Genomic DNA, 20727 nt, shown 5'->3' with positions numbered 1-20727 from the left:
CATCATAGCAATTCAATAGCAAGCTGCGACTAAACCCCAACAAGAAATAAGAAACTGCACAAAACGTTAACGGACATAATGAACATGAGGATATAATCATGATGCAATACAGTAAATTTGTTTCGTGGCTAGCGATTCTCTAGGTGCGATCGTTCTGGATCGTCATTGATGAAATGTGAAAAGTGCAAAAAAAATAATTCAGGTTTGATGCATGGGTAACCGTTCCTTGTAAAAGTCTACATGCCTGCTTGACGGTTGAGCATGTAGAGCTGCAAATCTTGCCAGCCTACGAAAATCCATTTAAATACCTTGCGCCGATGGAAGAACAGAACCAGATACGCACCTCCTCCAACCCGACACATAACCTTCTTCGACGTCCCGCCCCCTCTCGCCCCGGAGCGCGTCAGCGTCGTCAGTTTACAAGTCACCACTTTCCGACTCAAACTATTCGAAAACGCATACGACGCCCTGATCTCCTCCCCCTCCTTCGGCGGCGCCTTCAGAGGGGGGTCCACACGCTCAATCAATAGCCCATGCGGGATAGCATTCACAATCACCGCAACCTCCACGTCGAGTGGGTCCTTGTCACTCGCGGGGACGTATAAATGCATTGGGTCGCGCTCCATGGGTGTATACGACCCTGATCGCGACCCCGGACGCGAGTTGGGCGTCCGGGTCGTCGACGAATCGCGGAATGACGACGGCGGGAGCTTTCCTGCGATAGTTTGCCGCGCAGATGTACGAATCCCACTGTTTCCCATGCCCCCATAGAACGGTATCTGTTGAGCTTTTGCTTTCAGTGTTGATTCGGGTGTCTGTGCCCTGAGGAGAGACCCTGGGGTAAGTGGGCTTTGGGGGCGGTAGAAGGACGCCGATGACGAGGGACGCGATTCGGAGGAGACGTGCACGCTGGGAAGGGGTATTTGTGATCGGCTTGGAGGGCGTGGTGGGGGTATGCGTACGCCGCTCGGGGTATACGAACGGAAGGCGCTTGGAGAGGTATTAGTATGTGGAGGCGAAAATGCGCGCTGCATCAGGGTCGTGAGCTCTTCGTCATCATCACCATCAGGCTGCCGTGCAGACGCGGAGCGCCAGTGTAGCGCGGGGGCTGGAATATGACTTGGGGTCTTGGGCCGTGGGCGTGGTGTCGTCCCCAGGCTGGGCGTTTGAGCTCGTGATGGTGGACGTAGAGGTGGAAGAGGAGGTATAGAAGGGTTTGTGGATGCAGAAGAAGTTACAGGAGACCAAGGTCGTGAAGACGCGTTTGAACTACGGCTGAGGCTTCTTCGTGAAGGCGTGCTCGGCACAAGAGGACCATATTCAGGGGTGAGAACAGACTTGGCGTTTGACCGCTTTGGGGGAGTGGGCTTGATGGTCGCCGCAGGGTCCGGCGCCTCTACCTTCGTTGAGCTGTTCCATGGCTGCTTTAGCAATTTCAGTTTCACGGTTGCATTCGGGTCGTCGACACGGTCAAGGCGTTTGGAAGCGGGGGAGGAGTCGGGCGTGAGGCTGTGGCTATATTTGTGTCCCTTCTCTGGTGTAAGTGGGGCACCACTGGTAGACCGATTAAATGCGAATATAGAGGTGCGTTGTCGTCGTAGTATCTTGGTGGGCTCCGATGAGGGACCCTGTGATTGTGAGGAGTCCCTTGACACCGAAGACAATTCTCGTGATACAGGCAATGGAGTGACGGGGGCCGGAGGCGAGCGTACGTGACCGGCGATCTTCCTTGCAAACTTTCTCAGAGGTGATATGCTCCGCGAAAGAGTGCTCGTAGAACTTGTTGCTCGGCTCGGTGCACGGCCTTTCGAAGAGTGATTTGAGGGTGTTGCAAGGTAGCCATTTGCCGTATACCCCGATACTGTGGAACCAGTTTCACTGGCAGCCATATCACCACCCGTGAGGATCTTTCGTACGGCTTCCATCTCTTTCTCCGTCTTGGCCATTCGCTCCTTGAGAATCCGCCACCTCTTAGCAGATTCTCCATGTCGTCGGAGCGTCTCCCCGTTCTTTGTGACACGATTCTGCACGCCATTGTCAATGATCGCAAGTACCTTGGACGTGGCTGGGACGTAGTGCCTAAAAGAAATGAGTGACGAAGTAGAATGCAAAAGGAGATACTCCACTTTTTCTTTGCTTCGAATGAGCTTAGCAACTCGTTGAATACCTCGATGCTCAGAGGATTCTTGTCCGAACTAACTGAGCCCCTGGACTGCCAGAGTGAATCCTCTGCACCTCCCCGGTGTACCTGCCAAATAAAATCCTGCGCCGTGTTAGCATATATGTATATGATGCAAATATCAAGAGCGCAAGAACGCACCTGACAACGATTGACTGCCTTCTCCAAGCTCCCCATCATTCCGTCAGCCTGTTCTGTGACGGTTCTGAACACAGTGAGCCATTTGTCCTCTTTCAACTCCTCCCTCAGAACATCCGTGTCGTTCTGCACGGCTTCCCATTCGGTGACGAGTACTGCATGCTTGCGGACCAGTACAGCTTGTTCGGAGTCAGGAGTATCATTTGACTGGATCTGAAAGGGGGAAACAGAATCAGACACGGATTTCATGCCATGGGCGACAGCTTCAAGGCGTTCATCAAGAGTCATAAGAGCTTTGTCGATGACGACGGTCGTGGCGGCTGCATCGCCTGAAGATTGAGACTTATGTCGTAGTTCCTGTATTTCTGGGGATTGTATAAGTAAGAAACGGATGGGGCTAAGAAGTCGCGTACCAAATATACGCGTCTGGATGTCGGATATACTGTACGAGAGTTCGGTGATGTGTGTGGAGATGGCGAGGAGACGAATGTCTCTGAGATTTGCGCGTCATGTCACGAGCGAGATTGAAGTGGACCGGAAGAGAACTTACTCATGGCTCTTTCGCTTCCCCTTGTTTCTCGCGAGCAATGAGCGCGACGTGGTGATGGTGAGATTTTCTGTTCTGCCGTAAACACCTGCCTCGAGGCGGCGGACTGGAGAATGTAATGACGCACCTTCATCTGCGCGATCCAAAGAGCCACTGGATGATGAAGAGCTTGAGGATGGTGTTGGAGACGGGCGGAGAGAATGGTACTGGGAGAACGGGGTAGAGTCTGTGGTGGCCATGGACACGGCTGGTGAAAGAAGGGTGGCCATGTTTGATGGGAACAGTCAGTATGAACTGCTACTGTGAACTATAGCTGTTGGCTGTTAGCTGATGGGCCACGGTTGGAGGACCTGCCCTGGCAGGGTGTAGCTAAGGCTAGGGAATGGTCCAAGAACAATCAGAGAGCGAAGAACAAACAGGCTCGCCCTTGACTACACGGTTGCGGTTGTTATCTATGTCGTTTAATATCGTCTTATGAATTTTCGTGAATAGCGTGCAGCGGCACTGCAGCCTGAGGCAGAACCCGTATGATCGTAGTCTTTCGTAGAGCGGTATTTGTAAACAATCTTATTGATATTTGTAGTTATCAATATATTACAAAAATGAAATAGTACTACCCAAAGTCAAACTAAGCTTCTAGATATCATGCTACCTGCGCTGAGCTTAGGCGGCTACCGCGGAGCAGAGCAACAGGGGTCAGTCACTGGCCTCGTTATCAACAATTAACTCTTGTCTTGAAGAAATATAGTTTAACTGGTTCTGAGTCACAGAGGTCGTTCCTTTCCTTTTGCTCCCAACACGTTGGCTTGTTTGAAGATCATCGGGCCGACACCATCGAAAGTTGTGATGTATTATGAGACAAGAATGGCCATGAGCTGTGCTCTTGATCTTCAGGCTTTCTGCAACCGTGTACGTGAAGATTCAAGATCGTACCATTTGGAGGATCAACATGTTATTCTCAATCTAAGGACTGCGTTTCTTGTGAAGTGCAGAAATGCTCCGTGCTTACAATATGTAACCTTGGCGAGAAGGCCACTTCAGACGATTACACTTCTTGAAATTGACGCCGATAGCTTGCGGCACGTAGAGCTGCATATCTACAATACGACACTGTCAGTTAAGATGATGCAGTGTCTGGGACCTCCTTCACTCGCACCTGCGTAACATCTTCGCCCATCTGTTTCCGAAGTCGTTCCTTGCCCTGTTAATAAGTTGTCGTTAATGACCTAGCACTCGGGGTGCACAGAGCATGTAGCCATGGTACAGTTTGTCGGGGCCCCCAATTACTTACAAGTGACGATGCGGAGTCTGAAGTACTCAGGTGGGCAACTCGTCGGACTCTTCACGTATGGTACATTCCATGATAGCACAGTGAAAAGAAAACATTAGCGGGGTACTTAGATGGATGCAAGGGACATAAATATGCAAGACAGCCGCCAACTCACTAATCAACTGACATCGCATTGTCCTCCAGCATCCCATTCGGTACTACTTTCCATTCAATTCTCTCCTCGTTGGCGTCCACAACACCCTGCCCATCGCCGTTTGATCCTGGCGCAGCAGTGCCAGAACTCTCATCCAGCCCAGATCCCCCAGCACCACTATCCATTCCCGACGGCGGCAAAAATGATTCCTCCAACAGCTTCGCCTCCTGGCGTTCTTTCTCTTTGTTCTTCCAGTGCTCCTCTAACCCCACCCGCGCATCATTATTTGCCTCCCGCACCATCGCGGAGCGAGTCGCCTTCCACCTCGTCGGGTCCATCGCATTATAGCACCCAGCAGTCAGACCTTCGAGAGCCCATAACTGTGTTCCGCCCGCAGCAAGCGCGCGTTCGACGTGCCTGTCAAGCAGCCGGTGTTCGAGAAGGCCTGGGTAATACCGTCCTGCGATCCACGTCAGGTCCACGACAATCTCATGGCCCGGCTTCAAGATGGGGCGGAACTTGAACCCGTCGGGGGCCTTTGGCAGTGGAAAGGAACTGAGGACCGGGTGCGAGAGCGCGTTGTTCACGTCACGTTTTGGTGCGGTAGAGGCAGAAGCGAAAGCGGAGGCGGAGGCGCCAGCTACGTTGCTGTGCGAGAGAACATCTGTTGTCGTGCCTTCAACGGGAACCGCTGGATCTGGGTTTGCGAGCGGGGGCGGTTTCAGTGGGGATGTACCATTCATGAATGAAAGTCCGGATGGTAGACCATCCAGTGCAAGTGGCCCGTCTATGCTTGAATTGCCATTTTCGATCGCTCTGCCCTTCCCTTTGTCAACTATCATCTCCCGACCGTCACATTCTTCCTCCCAGTCTTCATCCACGAGTTCGTAAAGCGTCCCTACTGCATGGCAGACTTTGGATCCCCTCCCGCTCGGCGGATCGGCAACGAACAATCCTTCGAGGTGCATAAACACGCCCCGCCCCTCAGCACCGCCGACCTGGCCGCCCATGGACCGCGCATACTCCTGCGCCTTCTTGCTTGGACCAGCAGGCGCATTGATAAGATCATTTCCTTCGGGAGCGATCTGGCCTCGCGAAAATTTGAGTCGAATAAGCTCGTCTGTCCAGATGCGCTCTGCCCCCCACCACAAGCCCTGGTAGCGTGTCTGCACGATCGTCTGACCCATTGCGAGTGGGGGCAGCGGTGCAGATATACTGGGCGTGTGAGAGCCTGAGCCAGAGGGCGCCGCCATGGACGATGCGAGGTTAGCATTATGTGCCATACTTGAGTTCATCACTGAATCTAGGCTTTGGTATGTGCTGACTGATTTTGGTGGACCAAGATTGGGGTATTCAACGGTGAATTTGAACTCCCAGTCGTCCGTGGGTGCCCAATACCCAGAAATATTTGCGCCAATCTGCAATGCGATGCCGTACGGGGCTGCTGCTTTTACAAAGGTGATTTCTGAAGAGGTGGAATAAGGGTTGAATGCGGAAGTGCGTGCGGGATCTGGGTCAAGGTCCTCATAGGATACCGCATGAATAGCTTGAATGAGTTCGTCTGAGGGGGCGACTGATTGGTATGGAAGAACATGCTGGTCTGAGATGTACAATGAATGGGAGATGCCGAGGAGTTTCATTTTGTAAGAAAGATCGTGCCGGATGATCCAAGGCACTTCCTCATCGCCATTGGATGTGTTAGGGTTTGCGCTCGGGTGTATACTTGATGATCCATCAAGGACATTCATATTTGCATCCTTCGGAAAGGCTGTAGGCTTCATTCTTGTCTCTTCAACAAGACCTGGCCAGAAAAAGATGGAATCGTCGCCACCTGGGCCGCTTGGCCCGTCGATCGGGGTGTTCAATGCACACCAGAGGAGTTCGCCGTCACGGAACCATCGGCGAACTTTGACTTCGGGACCATAGGCACAGCTCAAGTCAGAGTTGCGTTCCCTGAGCATGCTTTGCTTTGGTACAGGCTGCTTGACAGGTTTGGGCATGCGACGAACACCGACATATGGTCTAAACCTTTCTTTGTCGCGTGAACTTTTATCTTGAGCGAGTTTCTCTTTAGGTGGCTGAGGCTGCCGTTTCAATCTGGGGGGTGGAATCGTTCGTGTGGGTGTGTTTGCAGCCGAGGGCGTAGAGCCGCCACGCTTTGGGAGAAGGCCCATGGAAGCAGTGATTTCACGTTGGGGTTTTTTATTGCAATATTTGCAATTGCAGTTACTGCGGTCAAGCGCGGGGTCTGTAAGCAGCCATAGGGCGTGGGGAATAAATTCTGGGACAGAGCGGAAACGTTTGGCGAAGGTGGAACCTAGCATTTTGATAGTTGGCGCCACCTAATTGCGCTGATGGAGAAGCACAGCTCACCTATAAGATAAGCATCGTGACGAGGGTTATCTTTTGGGCCTTTGTTGTGATCGTACATCTGATAGCCCGCAGGCCATCCTTGCAATACATAGTTGCCCTCTGGTGTTGAAAGGAATATAAATGATCAGTAGCTCAGGTTTAAGAAGGGTTTACTTACGAGCCATATTGAGCTTTGTGGCGAGGGATGCAGCGACTTCGACGCGCCATTTGATCGATAATGGTTCATCTAGGGCAGCCTGACGCATGTAGTTTACATGGCCCTCGCTGTCGACGTGGGGGCTAGTGTTTGTGGGCCACTTGCTGGGGTCACCGTCAGATCTTGGAAAGTCAAGAAAGGTAGGATTGGGAGGGATAGCATGCGATGAGCCGAACCCCTTGTGGGTACTTCTAGCACTCATCCTGCAAGCGCTGTAAGAGCGAGTGTAAGTAAGTTTGGTACCATCACACGCTGGACCAATAGGCGATTATATCATCAGAACAAATAGATGTAAACCCTGGTGGCACTTATGATCCTCGAAACTTTTCTTGTATGTATCGACCTCATCCAAATGATGTCTCCGCCGCTTGACTTCATCAAAGTGTCAAATTTCTGTTGAAGTTCGACGACGGGGCCATCTTGCTGCATTGTTTCATGATCTGCCGTGATTATCTTCGTCTTGCACATTTCTCTCGTGGCAATGGCGGTAAACGACACGGCGAAACTGAGATACATAGTATCGTGGCTCAAGAGATCATCTGCCTGTCATTTTTTTTTTATCGCCAGGATGTTTTCTTTTGTGCCAGACATTTTGTGTACTTTGTAGACAGTATCAATACAACCTTTTCATCGGCTTCTTCATGAGTGAGAATCAAGACTTAAGACTCATACTGCTATGGGCACGTTTGATTTTTCAGGAAGACATTCGTTCGGACGCAAGCTGGCAGCCAAGATAACTCCAAGGGACGCAGTGGATTTGGGCGGGGACAGAGGTTCGGTGTACACTAATGTGCGGTCATGCACACTGGCTCATCACTGCGACTGCGCTCTTGCCCGCTCCAGTTTGAAATAAAACTCCTCCTGTTTTTGTACTGCAGAAAGTTAGTGTTGACGAACAAAGAGCCACTGCTACTGAAACGTACCAGCCTTGAGGTGTACGCCATACCTATTCACATATGAGCATATTTGTGACAAGCCGAAAAACAATGTACTGACCAATACGCATAAGCAGATGAGATGCCTAGACCAAGGCCGACAGTGAGGTCGAGCCAAAGTCTCTTTCTAAGCCTGCCAGTGATTGGTGCAATAGGCATTTGTGTAGGTTGTGATAAAAGAGTGCTTGAGGTTGAGTGTTACGGTGCAAGCCGGGTATGACCAAACAAGGGCACAACAAAAGGCCTCATCCAAGAGGCGAAGTGGACTTGACTAGCATATTGTACGAGCACGCTACCCTAACCCTTTAAACTCGTACAAACCCATCATCAATCTAGTCATCTTTTATCAGAGTTAGATCAAAAATCAATTCTAGACTGTTCTTATAACAATCCAGCGAACCCCCTCTAGTCTCACCGTGAACAATCATGGACATCGACCCATCAGGCTCTGGTAGCTGGCGCTTTGCACAATGCTTCGGTGACAAGGGTGAAGTGGACGACATCACAGAAGGTCCGTGCACCCACTCTGATCGACTCTCTGGTTCAACTGACCCGCATCGATGGGACACCGCAGCCGACATCATATCCACAGTGGAGTTCGATGCAACTGGAAATTACCTCGCCACAGGCGACAAAGGTGGTCGTGTCGTTCTATTTGAGCGCAACGAGTCCGTGAGTCACCTCCCAATCCTATCGATCCCATATCCCAGCCCTGATTACGCCACGCGATCATTAGAAAAGAGGCTGCGAGTACAAGTTTTACACAGAGTTCCAGTCACACGAGCCAGAATTTGACTATCTAAAGTCTCTTGAAATCGAGGAGAAGATCAACAAGATCAAGTGGTGCAGACGACAGAATACCGCACACTTCTTGCTTTCTACAAACGGTCCGCCTCCCCTCTCCCTCCCAGCACTCCTGACTAATCCCACACACAGACAAGACAATCAAGCTATGGAAGATATTTGAGAAGAGCATCCGTGTAGTTTCAGAGTCAAACCACCTCGATGGCCATCGTGCCCTTCCACCCCCAAGTCTTGTCTCCCATCTCAAGCTCCCTCGCATGCAGCCACAGGACAACATTATCGCCGCAGTCCCACGTAAAGTCTACGCTAATGCCCATGCCTACCATATCCACTCCATATCCGTCAATTCCGACCAGGAAACCTACATCTCTGCAGACGATCTACGCATTAACCTCTGGAACCTCGGCATCAGTGATCAGAGTTTTAGTAAGCCTCTTCTACCCACCGTTATCTAAATAAGACGCTCATGACCAATAGATATCGTGGATATCAAACCGGTCAATATGGAAGAACTCACAGAAGTGATCACCGCAGCGGAATTCCACCCTCAGCAATGCAACCTTTTCATGTATTCGAGCTCAAAAAGTAATATCAAGCTTGCAGACATGCGCGACTCCGCACTATGCGACCGTCATGCAAAATGTAGGTGCCTGATTTGAATGCTTAGACCCTTTGCCCCTTACCTTGAATCACGTGCAGGCTTCGAAGAAGAAGAAGACCCAACATCCCGATCCTTCTTCTCCGAGATCATCTCTTCTATATCTGATGTCAAGTTCAGTCACGACGGACGGTACATCTTGTCGCGCGACTATCTCTCCCTCAAGATATGGGACATTAACATGGAGTCGCGCCCTGTGAAGACAATTCCTATCCACGACCACCTCCGCGGCAAGCTTTGCGATTTGTATGAGAACGACTGCATCTTTGATAAGTTTGAGTGTGTATGGAGTGGAGATGATAAGTGCGTATTTGCTCCCGTCGCGCCCTTGTCCCGGTACCTTTCTTTATCATCTGCTCCACCTTTATCTCATTTTCTGTCCAACCGATCCTTTCATATGTTCCGATACTAGTACTAACTGACTTGCGACCTAGGCACGTGCTAACGGGCTCGTACCACAACTTCTTCCGCATATTTGACACCGACTCGCCGAATGATGTCGTGCTGCAGGCGGACAAGTCTGCTTTCAAGGCCAAGAAGATCGGTGCACCTGCCGGCAAGAACGGGCTCAAGAACGGCCCGCGGCCCGGCGGACTGCGGGACGCGATGCAAACAGATACGCTTGACTTCAACAAGAAGATCTTGCATGCTAGCTGGCATCCACGAGAGAACACGATTGCTGTGAGTGTCACACTTTGCATGTAGTTCGGGCTTTGCACGTCACTTTTTGGGCTGCCGATTCTTTTTGCTTTATATCTGCGCTTAAGTCTTGTGCTGACACTTCAATATTAGATCGCTGCGACGAACAACCTGTTCTTGTACAGCGCAGCATAATCCGTTTCTACCCCCCGGCCACATCTCTCCGGCAAGAGAGGGCAAGTCAGCAGTGTACAAGCGCCCGAGACACCGTATTACGCACGGACTCATTCTTACACTACACTACCATATTACAGTGGGCGCTCGTTTTTATCCATCTTGCTTACGATACGAACCAGATACCACGTACAACTGCGTATTACCCTGTTTGTGTTTTCGGGACTTGTTTCTCCTCCTTGGGCGCCCCTCCTTCCCTCCCCTCACTCACGCGCTCCTTGCATATCCCCCCACCGCCACGTACTACATCATGTTATCGAGAAAAAGATTCGTGTAGAATGAGATGAAAGAAGAAGTAATCAATGACAAGGGCTTGTATCATTTATGTACGCTAAGAGCACAGGTATATACTAGTTCCTTCCTCTCCGGTATGAGGACCCAGTAAGAGAAAGAGCTTCACTCATCCTCATCTCTATTCTGCAACTCCTCGGGTAGGTGAGACGCCAACCACATCATTCCAACCGCAGGTAAGCACAGAACAACGTATACCGCGTGACCGCCCAATATATTGTGATCCTTCGAGAATGCGAAAATGGATGCGGCGAACACGGGACCGACTGCATGTGCGATCGAAGTTGTCATCTGCCCCATGCCATTGACTGCGCCTAGAAGGTTTTTCGCAGGTGCTGATGCGGTGACAAACATAAATATGCTGGCTGGTTGCGAAGTGAGCATGAGATCCGTAATAGGGACTGCATACGCGTGATAAACCGCTCACCTAGAGACAAATCCCACGCAACTATCAAGACAAGCTGGCACAGCAGTGCGATCGTGACCGTGTAATCAACGCCACGGGAGAAGACGAGCCATGACATGACTGGAAACATGATCATGATGGGTATAAAACACGATGTACTGATGTAGAAGGTGCGTTTGGGACCCAGCTTGTCGACGACCTTGGCGAAGAACAGCGCCTGGAACAATCCGTCCATCACACCGAACAGCGCCATCCATGAGCCGATCGCAGGGGGTCCGAATCCTAGTCCGCCGAGGTAGTTGGGGGTGGAATAAAATAAGGGTATGAGGGCGAAGATACAGATGTCGAGAAACGCAAGCAAGGCTTGGTTCGCGAGGGGGATTATGATGGTGGGAATGAGCAGCGAACGTAGAGGGACGTTGGCCATACTCTCCGAGGGAGATTCATTATTCCTGGTTCCTTCCAAAAGTTGACGGTCTACGGTATCGCTAGATATATTGCGCTTGCGCTTGGTCGCTAATGTCTGAAAGGGTGTCAATGTTTGTGATTTGTGCCTATCTCAAATCTGACTTTCCTCTTCCAGGAGAAATACGAGCATGAACGACACAAAAATAATTGATGCGGCGATAGCGCAAGGCAAGAAATATGGATATTTCGCCCAGAATTGTCCAGCAAAGAGATTGGGCCAACGGTCTTGAGGTCGCGCTAGAGTTCCCCCCATCATGAAGCTGTAATGCTCTCAACTCGAGTTTTTTCATTCAGAGAAAGGCTTACCCGAAAAAGCCCCCTATGCACCATGTGATAGGTATGAGGGCAAATCCTTGTGCCATGTTAGTGGAATCCGTAATTTCACCCATCATGCTTCTCATGACCCCGCTATTTCCACTTAGCATTCCACAGATACAACGGCTATTTGGACCATTGGATGAAAAAAAACCACATAAACGAATGAGATTGACCAACCTTGCGACAAGAGTCCAGAAGGAGGTCGAAAGACCGAAGCAAAGCATTGATAAGCCAGCTCCAGACAACCCGATCATAATGACAGGTTTACGTCCAATGCGATCAGAAAGACGGCTCCACTTCAGAACCGTCAGTGATTCTGAGATGAAGAAAAGCGACTCCTGTTACAACCGGAATCATATGGTAAGCATCTGTGCTCGCTCAAATAACATGACATACTATAATTCCAGCGTAATAACCGACCGCTGCGTCATTACCACCGGTGATGTCTAGTTCTCGAATCAGCTACAACTAACGTTCAAGTTTAATCTCCTGAAGATGCTTTTGATATTTTACCTGGTTGATGTACGGGTATATTGACATGGAGGCAATGGGTTCCGCCAATTGGACAAGCATCAAGATGCTGACCTGCAGTTTTGGGAGGGGAGTCTTTTGCTTCTTCTGCTGTGTTTCATGCAGAAGGGGGAGTCTTTCGGTCTCAGAGCTTTGGACATCTGAGGTACTCATCCTGTTCCACAATTGATATTGGGTAGACGGCGTGATGTGCGAGCAGGCGCTGCAAAGGTATCATCGATGAGAAATAAAATCTAATTTTGAGTGTCCGCGCGAGAAACGATGATAGCAAGAATAGCTATGCTGATGTATTGCATGATTCACGAGTTTGGGAGTGTGATTCATGATTTGACTCGACGCGAAGGTTGCGGTTCCGAGTCCGTCGGCAACATTGCTTAGATAATCTCGTGTTGTTTGGCATAAGCTTTAGAAACAAACAACCACTTTGAGAAATGTTATTCGTTAAGTGGTAAACCGTGGTTCAGCAATGGCGAGATTATAAGATGCTAAATACAATAGGGTTAGCTCACAAGGTCTTGCGGCCAACTCCTTCCCACTCGCAACTAGGTATTCGATCAAGGGGTCGCCCACTGTCCAAAACGCCAGTTTTGGAAGGCCTGCCAAACGCGGCTCTGCTACCAATGCATATCCACTTGTCCGCATGTCAGTGGTAGGGTGAATGTGCTGGAAGGAACTGAGCAACGATGAGATCTCCTATAGGGTTGGGGATTGCATCCATCTCATACTTCTTGCCTGCTTCCATCACCGTCCTCGTGCCATCCATGCTGTCGAAGGTCTGCACTGGCGCACGGGTAAGAAAGCAGAGGCAGCGGTGGAGGATTCTGCTGTGCTCAATCACAGGGATGCCAGGTACAGTTGGTTGTAATTCGTTCTATGGTAGCGTGAACTGCGAATTATGAATGTCGGCGGAGCACTGTCTGCATCATTAAATGGTGCCCGAGCAGAAGTTTCTTCCTGATGAAGGGTTACAACAAGTGATCGCCAACAATAGGGGTTCCCTATGTATGTGTTGACCTGATGGTGGGACCCGCGGCACTAGTCTCATGGCCACAGCGGTTCAATCATATGAAACGGCAATGCTAGGGGGGACGAAACCGAGTCCGAAGGATAGAGAACTATCAGGATGGGTGTCTGTAAATGTAACTTTCACAAACCTATCAGGTCTCGTGATAACATGAGGGCAAGACCAGACGAATAAAATGCAATGACATATAAAACATACGCACAAAAAGGTGATGGAGGCACTGCTTTCATGCGTTCTGGGGCTGCGCACTGTCGCTGCAAGCCAACCAGAATGCCTCATCACGATCCGATGCGCATAGGACGAGCATACGTTGTTGCACGTTTCCCCCTGGATGTGACTCGGCTTCCGTCCACTAAGTGCGTGGGGGCACTCGTAGGTGATGGCACTGGTTAGGGTCAGCGGTGCCGACAAATCGTGATTGGTGCTGGCCTCCTACGGCGATGGCAGCTCCCGTCCCATCGCCACAAGGTAGGTTTGGCCGGTAGACTGCAGAAACTGTGATCTGCACAGCCATCATACAGTTACAAAATAACTCACACTCAGCACAGTTCCTTCATTGGTTAGAGTCCGATTCCGTTGATGATTCATGTCCGACGTCTGTGGCGCTGTAATCCGATGCACTCCCGAGCGCCACCCGTTCTGCGACGTTAGCGTGATAAAATGGCTGCGAGAACAGTCTACTCCAACTCCAAAACGCAGTATTGATCGCTTCCCATGCATGAAAGCCAAGTCCGCCGAGACTGGCAGTGATGAACTCGACCCCTTTTTCAACAGACTCTCTGCTCCTTCACCTGCGCTAACAATTAGTGCACAAGACCAAACTAGTTCATTCCATTCATATGGTACAACCCCAAGACACCCCAATAAAACCTGTCATGTAGACGGCATTTTCAAGCATGTCGTCTTCAGCCCATCTCCACTCCACTTGGCCACCTCTATCAAAAGGTCACGCTTCTTCTCTACAGTTGTGGCTGAGTGGAGCTCGTAGAGCGTCGCTGTGAAGGCTTCAGTTTTCAGAATTTTCAATAGCGTGGTGATCCACGCACAAAGATTGAATAGGTATGGTTCTGCTACCACGACCGTCGATGGGGAGCTGTGGAGCGCAGCTTCGAGAACTTCGATACCCTAGAAAAGGGGTTGGATACGGAACTGTCATAGAAATCAGATAATCTTCACCTCCTTGAGCTTCCCCTGACTCAGAAGAGCCACAGACAGATTATTTATCGCCTAAGTGTGTTATCATCAACCATACGCAAATAACTCGAGTAAAGTACTCACCACAAAGTTATCCGGTTCTGCTTGTACGAGGGCTCGTAGCAGTTCATCTGCCCGCGCCCAGTTTCCCTCGGCACATGCGAGTAAGGCGGCATTCATATCTTTGAGCGTCTGCGGAACGCTGGCGTCGCCCTCCACGACAGCAAAATGCGCCGCAGCTTGGGTGAGGTATCCACTCTGCAGATAAATGCGACCCACGGCAGACCGAATGGCAGGGGAAGGTAGCTGCCCCGTACGTTGTGCGAACAGCGGCTCCAAGAGTTTCGTTGCAGCAGTGAAATCCTGCGCCCCAACAAGGGTATTAATTAGCTCGCTTATCGAGAAACGGAAAAAAACATGCATGCCCTCATCTCGATCATTTGCGACGCAATGATCAGGCACATCCGTGCAGCGCGCTCAAGCCACATTGACAAGCTGGTGTCGTCGCCCTCGGCTTTTGAACTCTTGGCTTGGATCTTGCAATTCTTGAGCAAGGCATAAAGGACGTCCAGGTAGCCCATGGGGTCGCCTGCCCAGTATTTGAGGCGAGCATGCATAACCTTGAGCTCAAAGGGGAGGACGCGGTCGAATAGGTATGTCCGGGCTGACAGGGGCTCCGTAGCATTAAGCACTGCGAAAAGGTTGGTGCATTCAGCGGACGTTTGGTTGTAGAGGCGGAGACGAGCGAGGCTTGATAGGCGCAGAGACCAGAGCTGTTGAAAGAAGCTAAGTCACAGCGTGCATGACCGTTGTGCGCTTACATCGAGAACACGAATAAGGTCCTCGGGGTTACAAGTTACCAGACGATCTCGCGCCATTCTGGCAAGCGCTCGCCAGCTGTTTGACATCTAATATCCGGGGCACAACTCATTGAGAGCTTGAACTCGTAGCACAAGTCGTACTTTCATACTCACAACCATCGAGTGAAAATCAGAATCTTGCCATTCGCCAGTGACATCTCGTACGGGACGCTTCTCAGGCGGGGATACATATTTGGTCAGGAGAATATTTAGAGGGTCCGTCTAATAGTACATGGAACATACATCAATGGCGGGCGTTGATGGAACCACCAGGTAAGAGTGTAAGATAAAGAGAGGCGTACGTTTGGAATGGGTAAGAACATTGTAGGCATTGTAAGCCCAGGAAGATACAATTCGGGTGCCTCAGACTCGGCTTCGCTTGCGGGAGGCGGGGGAACATCTTTGTTGACGTTGGGTGAAGGGAGTGAGGGGGGTGCTTCAGACGGCGAAAGAATGGCTGATTGTGCGAGCGCGATCTCGTCATCTGCGGGGGGAACTCCTTCGCTCTCAGATGAGGCATACTCAACCTCATATCCCGAGACACCCTCTCCCTCGGATAAGGCGCCCTCCGAGCCTTCGACTATGAACGGATCCGGTACCTCAGGTTCCAACACTTGTGATGGTATACCTGGGCTCTCCCCACCGTCTTCAGGCAAAGTCTGGAGTTGTGAGGGGCGTTCAATGGAATCCTCCAGAGGCATGGAATGGGCAGAAGCGTAGAGGGAGCTCTGAGAAGGGTGGGAAGAAGAGACTGATTCTGCGATAGATGCTGGTGCAACCGAACTATTTCGGCCGAGGGATTTAATGCGCGCACGTGGAGACGAAGCAAGACCCCAATCGGCGGTGACAAAGGTACCGCTGTTATCCGATCCATGGTCATCAGCAGACATCATGTCTTCTGAGGGTGATTTCGAGTGCCTCGAGCTGATATCGATGACGTCCGAAGAGTGGCGAGAGCCCAGAGTCGCACTGCTAGACTGACTACGCGGGCTGGCGGGTGTGATGTGCGGATCATCGTACAGAGGAGAGTGGTGAACGGAAGGTGTGGATGGGGGAGAAGTAGTGGCTGTCGACGTCGTCGTAGCTGATGACTTTCGTTTATGTTTGTGGGATAGCCTTCTCTTGACGTCCTTCATGAACGCTTTGACGGACTTGACTTGCATTGTCGAGAATCTGGGTGATGCTGAAGTATAATTGCGGATGTTCTTGACGCTTTATGATAGGACTGAAGAGGATAATGTTTAGAGGAAGAAGGCTTTGCAAAGGCATGCTATGGCTCACCTTTTAATACCTGCTAAAGATCCGCTTTACACGTTGCAACACGCCAGCTGACAATGCGTTCTGTGCGTGGCCCCTCTTTTAGTCGGATAACACGGACCATCGGATGTCTCAGACTCACCAAAGTCTCGGGGCTTAGTTGGTTCTCCTAGACGATTCTTTGTAACAATGATCCAAAATGCTGCTCATAAATACGCTAGCTCAATGACCTTCTTATACCCGAGCCGGCAACGGTTCGCAACCCGAATAATTACAGGTACTCGGGTTACTTCGTTCAAGCTTATCCGCTTTTGTGTGGGTCGGGATCCACCCTTGCCGTGAGGTACGCCTAAGGGACCCATAAGTATCTAGATAAATTAGACCCACAGCCGGAACATAGTATATAACGTTCCTCGATCTGCCACGAGTCTCGTAATCCATCACCCATCGCGGAATACCCCTAGCGTCTGCGATCTCACCCCTTCCCGGAGCGCAAACTCTCCCTGTGAATCCTTTCACCTCATACGTTTCATACGTCCCTCAAAGTGACATGGTTCGCTCTGGATTCTGCATATTCTTCTCATAACGCCATCTCAGAGGGCCTGGGCCTTGCACAGCACTAGTATGCTGTTCGCTTCCCGAAGTTATTTTACGAGACAGCAAGACCCCAGCTGCATCCCTATAAGTATAGCGCATAGCCATGAGATAGCGCTCAATTGCAAAGACCGACTTGGATACGGATCCTCCGAGAGTCGGAGACCTGTGCCAACACGACGTACGTGAATGTCCGACAAAAGCGCCCCGACGAACGGTCGTTATACATAAACTGGACACACCGTACATTGACCGACGTCGATTCGGATACCAACCAGTGACACGTGATGCCGTGAACCTAATCGAATCTAATCCTGACAAAACGACACACAGGTATGGTCACTTCGTTAGAGTGCGAAGATTTTGTTTGAACTTACTATTTCAGTTTGCCAGGTGTGTGTGTACCCAAACGAAATAGAACAACACGTTCCTTCTACACGGAAATGATAAGCAGTTTCTCATACATAAGTAACAGTAGCGTGACGGCTACTGCACGCGCAAAGCGACTCCCAGTGCTGGACGAATGTGAGTGCTTCCAACATGATTGACATGATGACGGAGCTTCGACTGCGCTTGAATTCTGCAGCAGATTCAAATTACCGTTTGGCAACTGCAACACAACTCGTCTTGGCCATCATAGTGCCACGTCTTTTAAAGATGATTGAAATTTGTTCTCGACGACTCGCAGCTAATTTCCTGCGTACCTATATAGCATCGTGACGCGCGACATCAATGATCATATCTCCGCTAGCGCATCGGATCGTATGTTATCGTGCATCGCTGTGAAGCCTAACGCGGCCGCTATCAATGGCAAGACTTTGGCTTGCACAAGCAGAATGGGAGCATTAACACCGGATTCACTATATCCGTCCTTCGGTAACTTCCACATGCGAAGGGACATCAAGTATGGTCATACAAAAATGTACTGCCAGGGTGGGCCCCGCCCTGGCCAACCTCTTCGTATGACTATATCTTGCACTCGTTCACTCAAAGTCCCTCCGCTTGCGCCTCGTTGCACGTATCAGAGTTCAGAACATGCTGCATGTTCGATATTAAATTACATGTATAGTAATTTAGGGTACCGAAAGAATCTGTCGTGATAGCTCTCGACATATTTATCTTCTATTTTTCTGATCGTGTGCCGACATCTCCTTCTCCTACGTTACATCCTTAGTATGCAACATACGCAACGCAAAGCAGCGGGAAGCCAGCGTAGAGTCCCAGCCAAAACACCACATTCCCCATGAGCTTGTTGCGCTGGATCACTGGTGCCCTGCACACCAAGATCAATGGGATCTGGATGAGTTGCATTAAAAACAGATACATGCTGCATCGGCCACCCCCGTTAATCAGTATCATAATGAATGAAAGATAGAGAGCATCTCACCGAATCTTTTTCGTCACAATCGCCATGACCAGCTCATGAGCCATGGCGCTGAGAAAGAATGTGAAGAACATCGCTGTGGTGCGCGATACGCCGTACGAGGCGCGTGTCGAAGCATACACATGCCGAAGGAGGAAACTGTGTACCGGTTTGTTCCATTTGCGTGAGAATTCCTCCCAAGATGTAGAATTCCACTGTATAAAACAACGTTGAGTCACTCGCGGGATGCAGTTAGGTCCCCAGAACGTCTCACCCAGTCTTCATAGAACAGGCGATCGGCAAAGCTACAAAGCATACGTCAGCCATCTCAGAAGGTGACAAGTGCAGTAACCTTACTAGGAAAGCTCAGCAAACGCATTGCATATACATTCTTGGGTGTCCCGTCAGTTCAAGACCACCCTTTCAGCTCAACACTCACCAAATATGATATAAAATAGAAGCAGAAAGGCAATCATGAACGGCAATGCAAGGTCAAGGAGGGAGCGGAAGAACGATTGATCCGGCGTAGGCGTGAGCGGTATGATGAAACACTCCGCGACTGTATACAGCAGCGCAAATGAGCCCATGAACGCAATCGTCTTTTCAAAGATGTATACCGGCCGTATTCTGCGACTCCTTGTCAGTTCACATTGTAGTGATGAAGTGGATTACAGCGCACCGGTCGGTTCTTGGGTATTCCAGCTCGTATACCAAGGTCGGGATCAGTTGGTAAACAGCAAAATTCCGGTACGTGACGTTCTCAGGCCAACGCACTTGTTCTGGGCCCGCGCTCACTAACTCTGAGTCCAAGTCCAGAAATTCCTTTGCTAGACCTGCGACGAGCTCATCCGGGTGGTATGAAAGGACACATGCAACCTCAACCCCCTCACTTCCGCGCCCATTTCCATTAACCGCACCATGTTCAGTTTCAGTGTTCCCATCTGCACCTCTGGAGACGGCAGTAAGCCGTTGCCTCAGGGCAGCGGCCGTCTTCACGTCCGTGAACGACTTCATCAATACTCCCTCGGCGTCAGGGGTGCACGTTTCCACAGGCGTTGATACATCAGTAGATTGAGTTTCGGCTGATCGCCAAGCCGCTTCTGCCTCTCCTTTCTTCGAAGTCGCGTCGCGCAACGCCTGTTCCAATCCTCCAACACCGGCTGTAGCGCGATTAAGCTCTGCAAGAACGTCCATCGAGCGCCTAGAAATCCACTGGAGGTAGCCGTTCACGGAAACATAAGAATACATCTTCATGATCATGACCTTTGTTCCTCGCCCTTAGTAAAGCCCTTAGAGCACTAAATGATGTGCGCACAAATGAGTGGAGAGTGAGGAAGCCGGACTGGACCCAGGGCCATTGCCTGGGGTGTTCAGCAGTCAGGACATGAGCGGGAGTCATGATACGACACGTACCTATGAAATGTCCATGTGATTGTGATGATTAGCACACATGTCTGGAATATGTGTTGTAGAATGGCGCCTGTCCAATAGTAGTTGATCCAGCCTTTGCTGATGGCCTTGGCAAATGGAACACATAAAATAGTGGTGGAAACCAGAAGCAAGTCACTCAGTGCTAACGTGACTGCGTGCCGAGAAAACATTGTCGCGAAAGCGAACGACAGAGCATAACCGTTGGCTTCGACGCTACTGATATAAGTCTGCACTGTGAATAGAAACAGTGACATCCAGAAGAGCGTAAAGAAACCCTGGCCAGTGACGTGTTAGTTTCAAACGGATGCACTCGGAACGCAGGTGACGAACCCGGAATTCATTGGTGCCCGATGCTTCATTCGTGGTGTCAAAATGCGTCTTCCTGGGTTCAAATGTAATCATTGCGCGAAGTTTCTTCGTTGATCTTGACCGGAATGGCTTCGAGACGCGCAGGGTGCCTTCCGTTGTGGCGAATCTGCCATCTTCCGTGAGGGTAGTCATTACTATGGGCCCGGTGTCCTGCACCCCATGGCGTGCCGCCGGTGATGATTTGAAGTTCGTCACGTCGGACGAATTTTCTTTGTCGAGGAGTGGAGCGGAAAGCATGAAGTCTGCCAGCAGGGAACTTGGTGTTAAATGTTAGCAACAATGTGTACGAACAATAGACTGATCTCACCTGAGGGATGCCGCCTCAAATACAATATGGTTGGGTGTTTCACAAGAGATCACGGATATTGCGCAGCGCCGCAGCCTCCGTCAGGCCCTAGTGTTATGTTTCCGGACGAGCGGCACGTTGATGAGGCTAGTAGTTAGACTTAGTCACGACAGCTGAGCAAATTTTAAACTCAGCGAAGCTTTTATGA

General features: G+C 50.4%; 7 protein-coding genes across 7 annotated transcripts; 1 reads left to right on the top strand and 6 right to left on the bottom strand.

Annotated features, from left to right (window-relative positions):
* Positions 1–34: 34 nt before the first annotated feature.
* On the bottom strand, positions 35–3422 carry DEU56DRAFT_819071 (uncharacterized protein). Its single transcript, XM_041353998.1, has 8 exons — positions 2992–3422; positions 2868–2934; positions 2731–2810; positions 2321–2682; positions 2127–2263; positions 344–2079; positions 111–286; positions 35–54 (listed from the first exon to the last, which is right to left on the bottom strand). Exons 1-7 carry the CDS (start codon positions 3131–3133, stop codon positions 237–239), a joined length of 2574 nt encoding a protein of 857 aa, XP_041205613.1. The 5' UTR covers positions 3134–3422; the 3' UTR covers positions 35–54; positions 111–236.
* An 886-nt stretch (positions 3423–4308) lies between these two features.
* Positions 4309–7059, bottom strand: DEU56DRAFT_741948 (uncharacterized protein; the record flags this gene model as incomplete). Its single annotated transcript, XM_041348893.1, has 3 exons — positions 4309–6605; positions 6662–6760; positions 6819–7059. The coding sequence occupies 3 exons, from the start codon at positions 7057–7059 to the stop codon at positions 4309–4311; spliced, it is 2637 nt and encodes an 878-aa protein (XP_041205612.1).
* Positions 7060–7521: 462 nt separating this feature from the next.
* DEU56DRAFT_507827 (COX7A, subunit VIIa of cytochrome c oxidase) lies at positions 7522–8047 on the bottom strand. The gene is made up of 3 exons (XM_041346569.1): positions 7854–8047; positions 7781–7803; positions 7522–7729 (listed from the first exon to the last, which is right to left on the bottom strand). Exons 1-3 carry the CDS (start codon positions 7949–7951, stop codon positions 7671–7673), a joined length of 180 nt encoding a protein of 59 aa, XP_041205611.1. The 5' UTR covers positions 7952–8047; the 3' UTR covers positions 7522–7670.
* Positions 8029–10492, top strand: DEU56DRAFT_819065 (WD40-repeat-containing domain protein). The gene is made up of 8 exons (XM_041353997.1): positions 8029–8303; positions 8367–8464; positions 8529–8679; positions 8729–9022; positions 9074–9238; positions 9296–9557; positions 9689–9935; positions 10047–10492. Exons 1-8 carry the CDS (start codon positions 8219–8221, stop codon positions 10086–10088), a joined length of 1344 nt encoding a protein of 447 aa, XP_041205610.1. The 5' UTR covers positions 8029–8218; the 3' UTR covers positions 10089–10492.
* Positions 10493–12450, bottom strand: DEU56DRAFT_819060 (MFS general substrate transporter). Its single transcript, XM_041353996.1, has 7 exons — positions 12124–12450; positions 12007–12072; positions 11788–11948; positions 11599–11733; positions 11401–11552; positions 10846–11349; positions 10493–10783 (listed from the first exon to the last, which is right to left on the bottom strand). Exons 1-7 carry the CDS (start codon positions 12292–12294, stop codon positions 10524–10526), a joined length of 1449 nt encoding a protein of 482 aa, XP_041205609.1. The 5' UTR covers positions 12295–12450; the 3' UTR covers positions 10493–10523.
* Positions 12451–13962: 1512 nt separating this feature from the next.
* Positions 13963–16382, bottom strand: DEU56DRAFT_957433 (uncharacterized protein; the record flags this gene model as incomplete). The annotated part of the gene is made up of 8 exons (XM_041359265.1): positions 13963–14160; positions 14212–14290; positions 14342–14392; positions 14444–14722; positions 14785–15132; positions 15181–15267; positions 15334–15441; positions 15522–16382. The coding sequence occupies 8 exons, from the start codon at positions 16380–16382 to the stop codon at positions 14039–14041; spliced, it is 1935 nt and encodes a 644-aa protein (XP_041205608.1). The 3' UTR covers positions 13963–14038.
* Positions 16383–18092: 1710 nt separating this feature from the next.
* DEU56DRAFT_819039 (MBOAT, membrane-bound O-acyltransferase family-domain-containing protein) lies at positions 18093–20684 on the bottom strand. The gene is made up of 10 exons (XM_041353995.1): positions 20541–20684; positions 20195–20489; positions 19847–20139; positions 19749–19794; positions 19113–19696; positions 18873–19060; positions 18791–18824; positions 18708–18738; positions 18458–18648; positions 18093–18397 (listed from the first exon to the last, which is right to left on the bottom strand). Exons 2-10 carry the CDS (start codon positions 20468–20470, stop codon positions 18241–18243), a joined length of 1800 nt encoding a protein of 599 aa, XP_041205607.1. The 5' UTR covers positions 20471–20489; positions 20541–20684; the 3' UTR covers positions 18093–18240.
* Between the last annotated feature and the right edge of the window lie 43 nt (positions 20685–20727).

This window comes from Suillus clintonianus (genome assembly GCF_016758775.1).
Source record: "Suillus clintonianus strain FC179 chromosome Unknown DEU56scaffold_68, whole genome shotgun sequence".
NCBI lineage: Eukaryota > Fungi > Basidiomycota > Agaricomycetes > Boletales > Suillaceae > Suillus > Suillus clintonianus.
The sequence above is the reverse complement of the archived record's forward strand: the minus strand, read 5'-3'. Positions and strand labels throughout refer to the sequence as shown.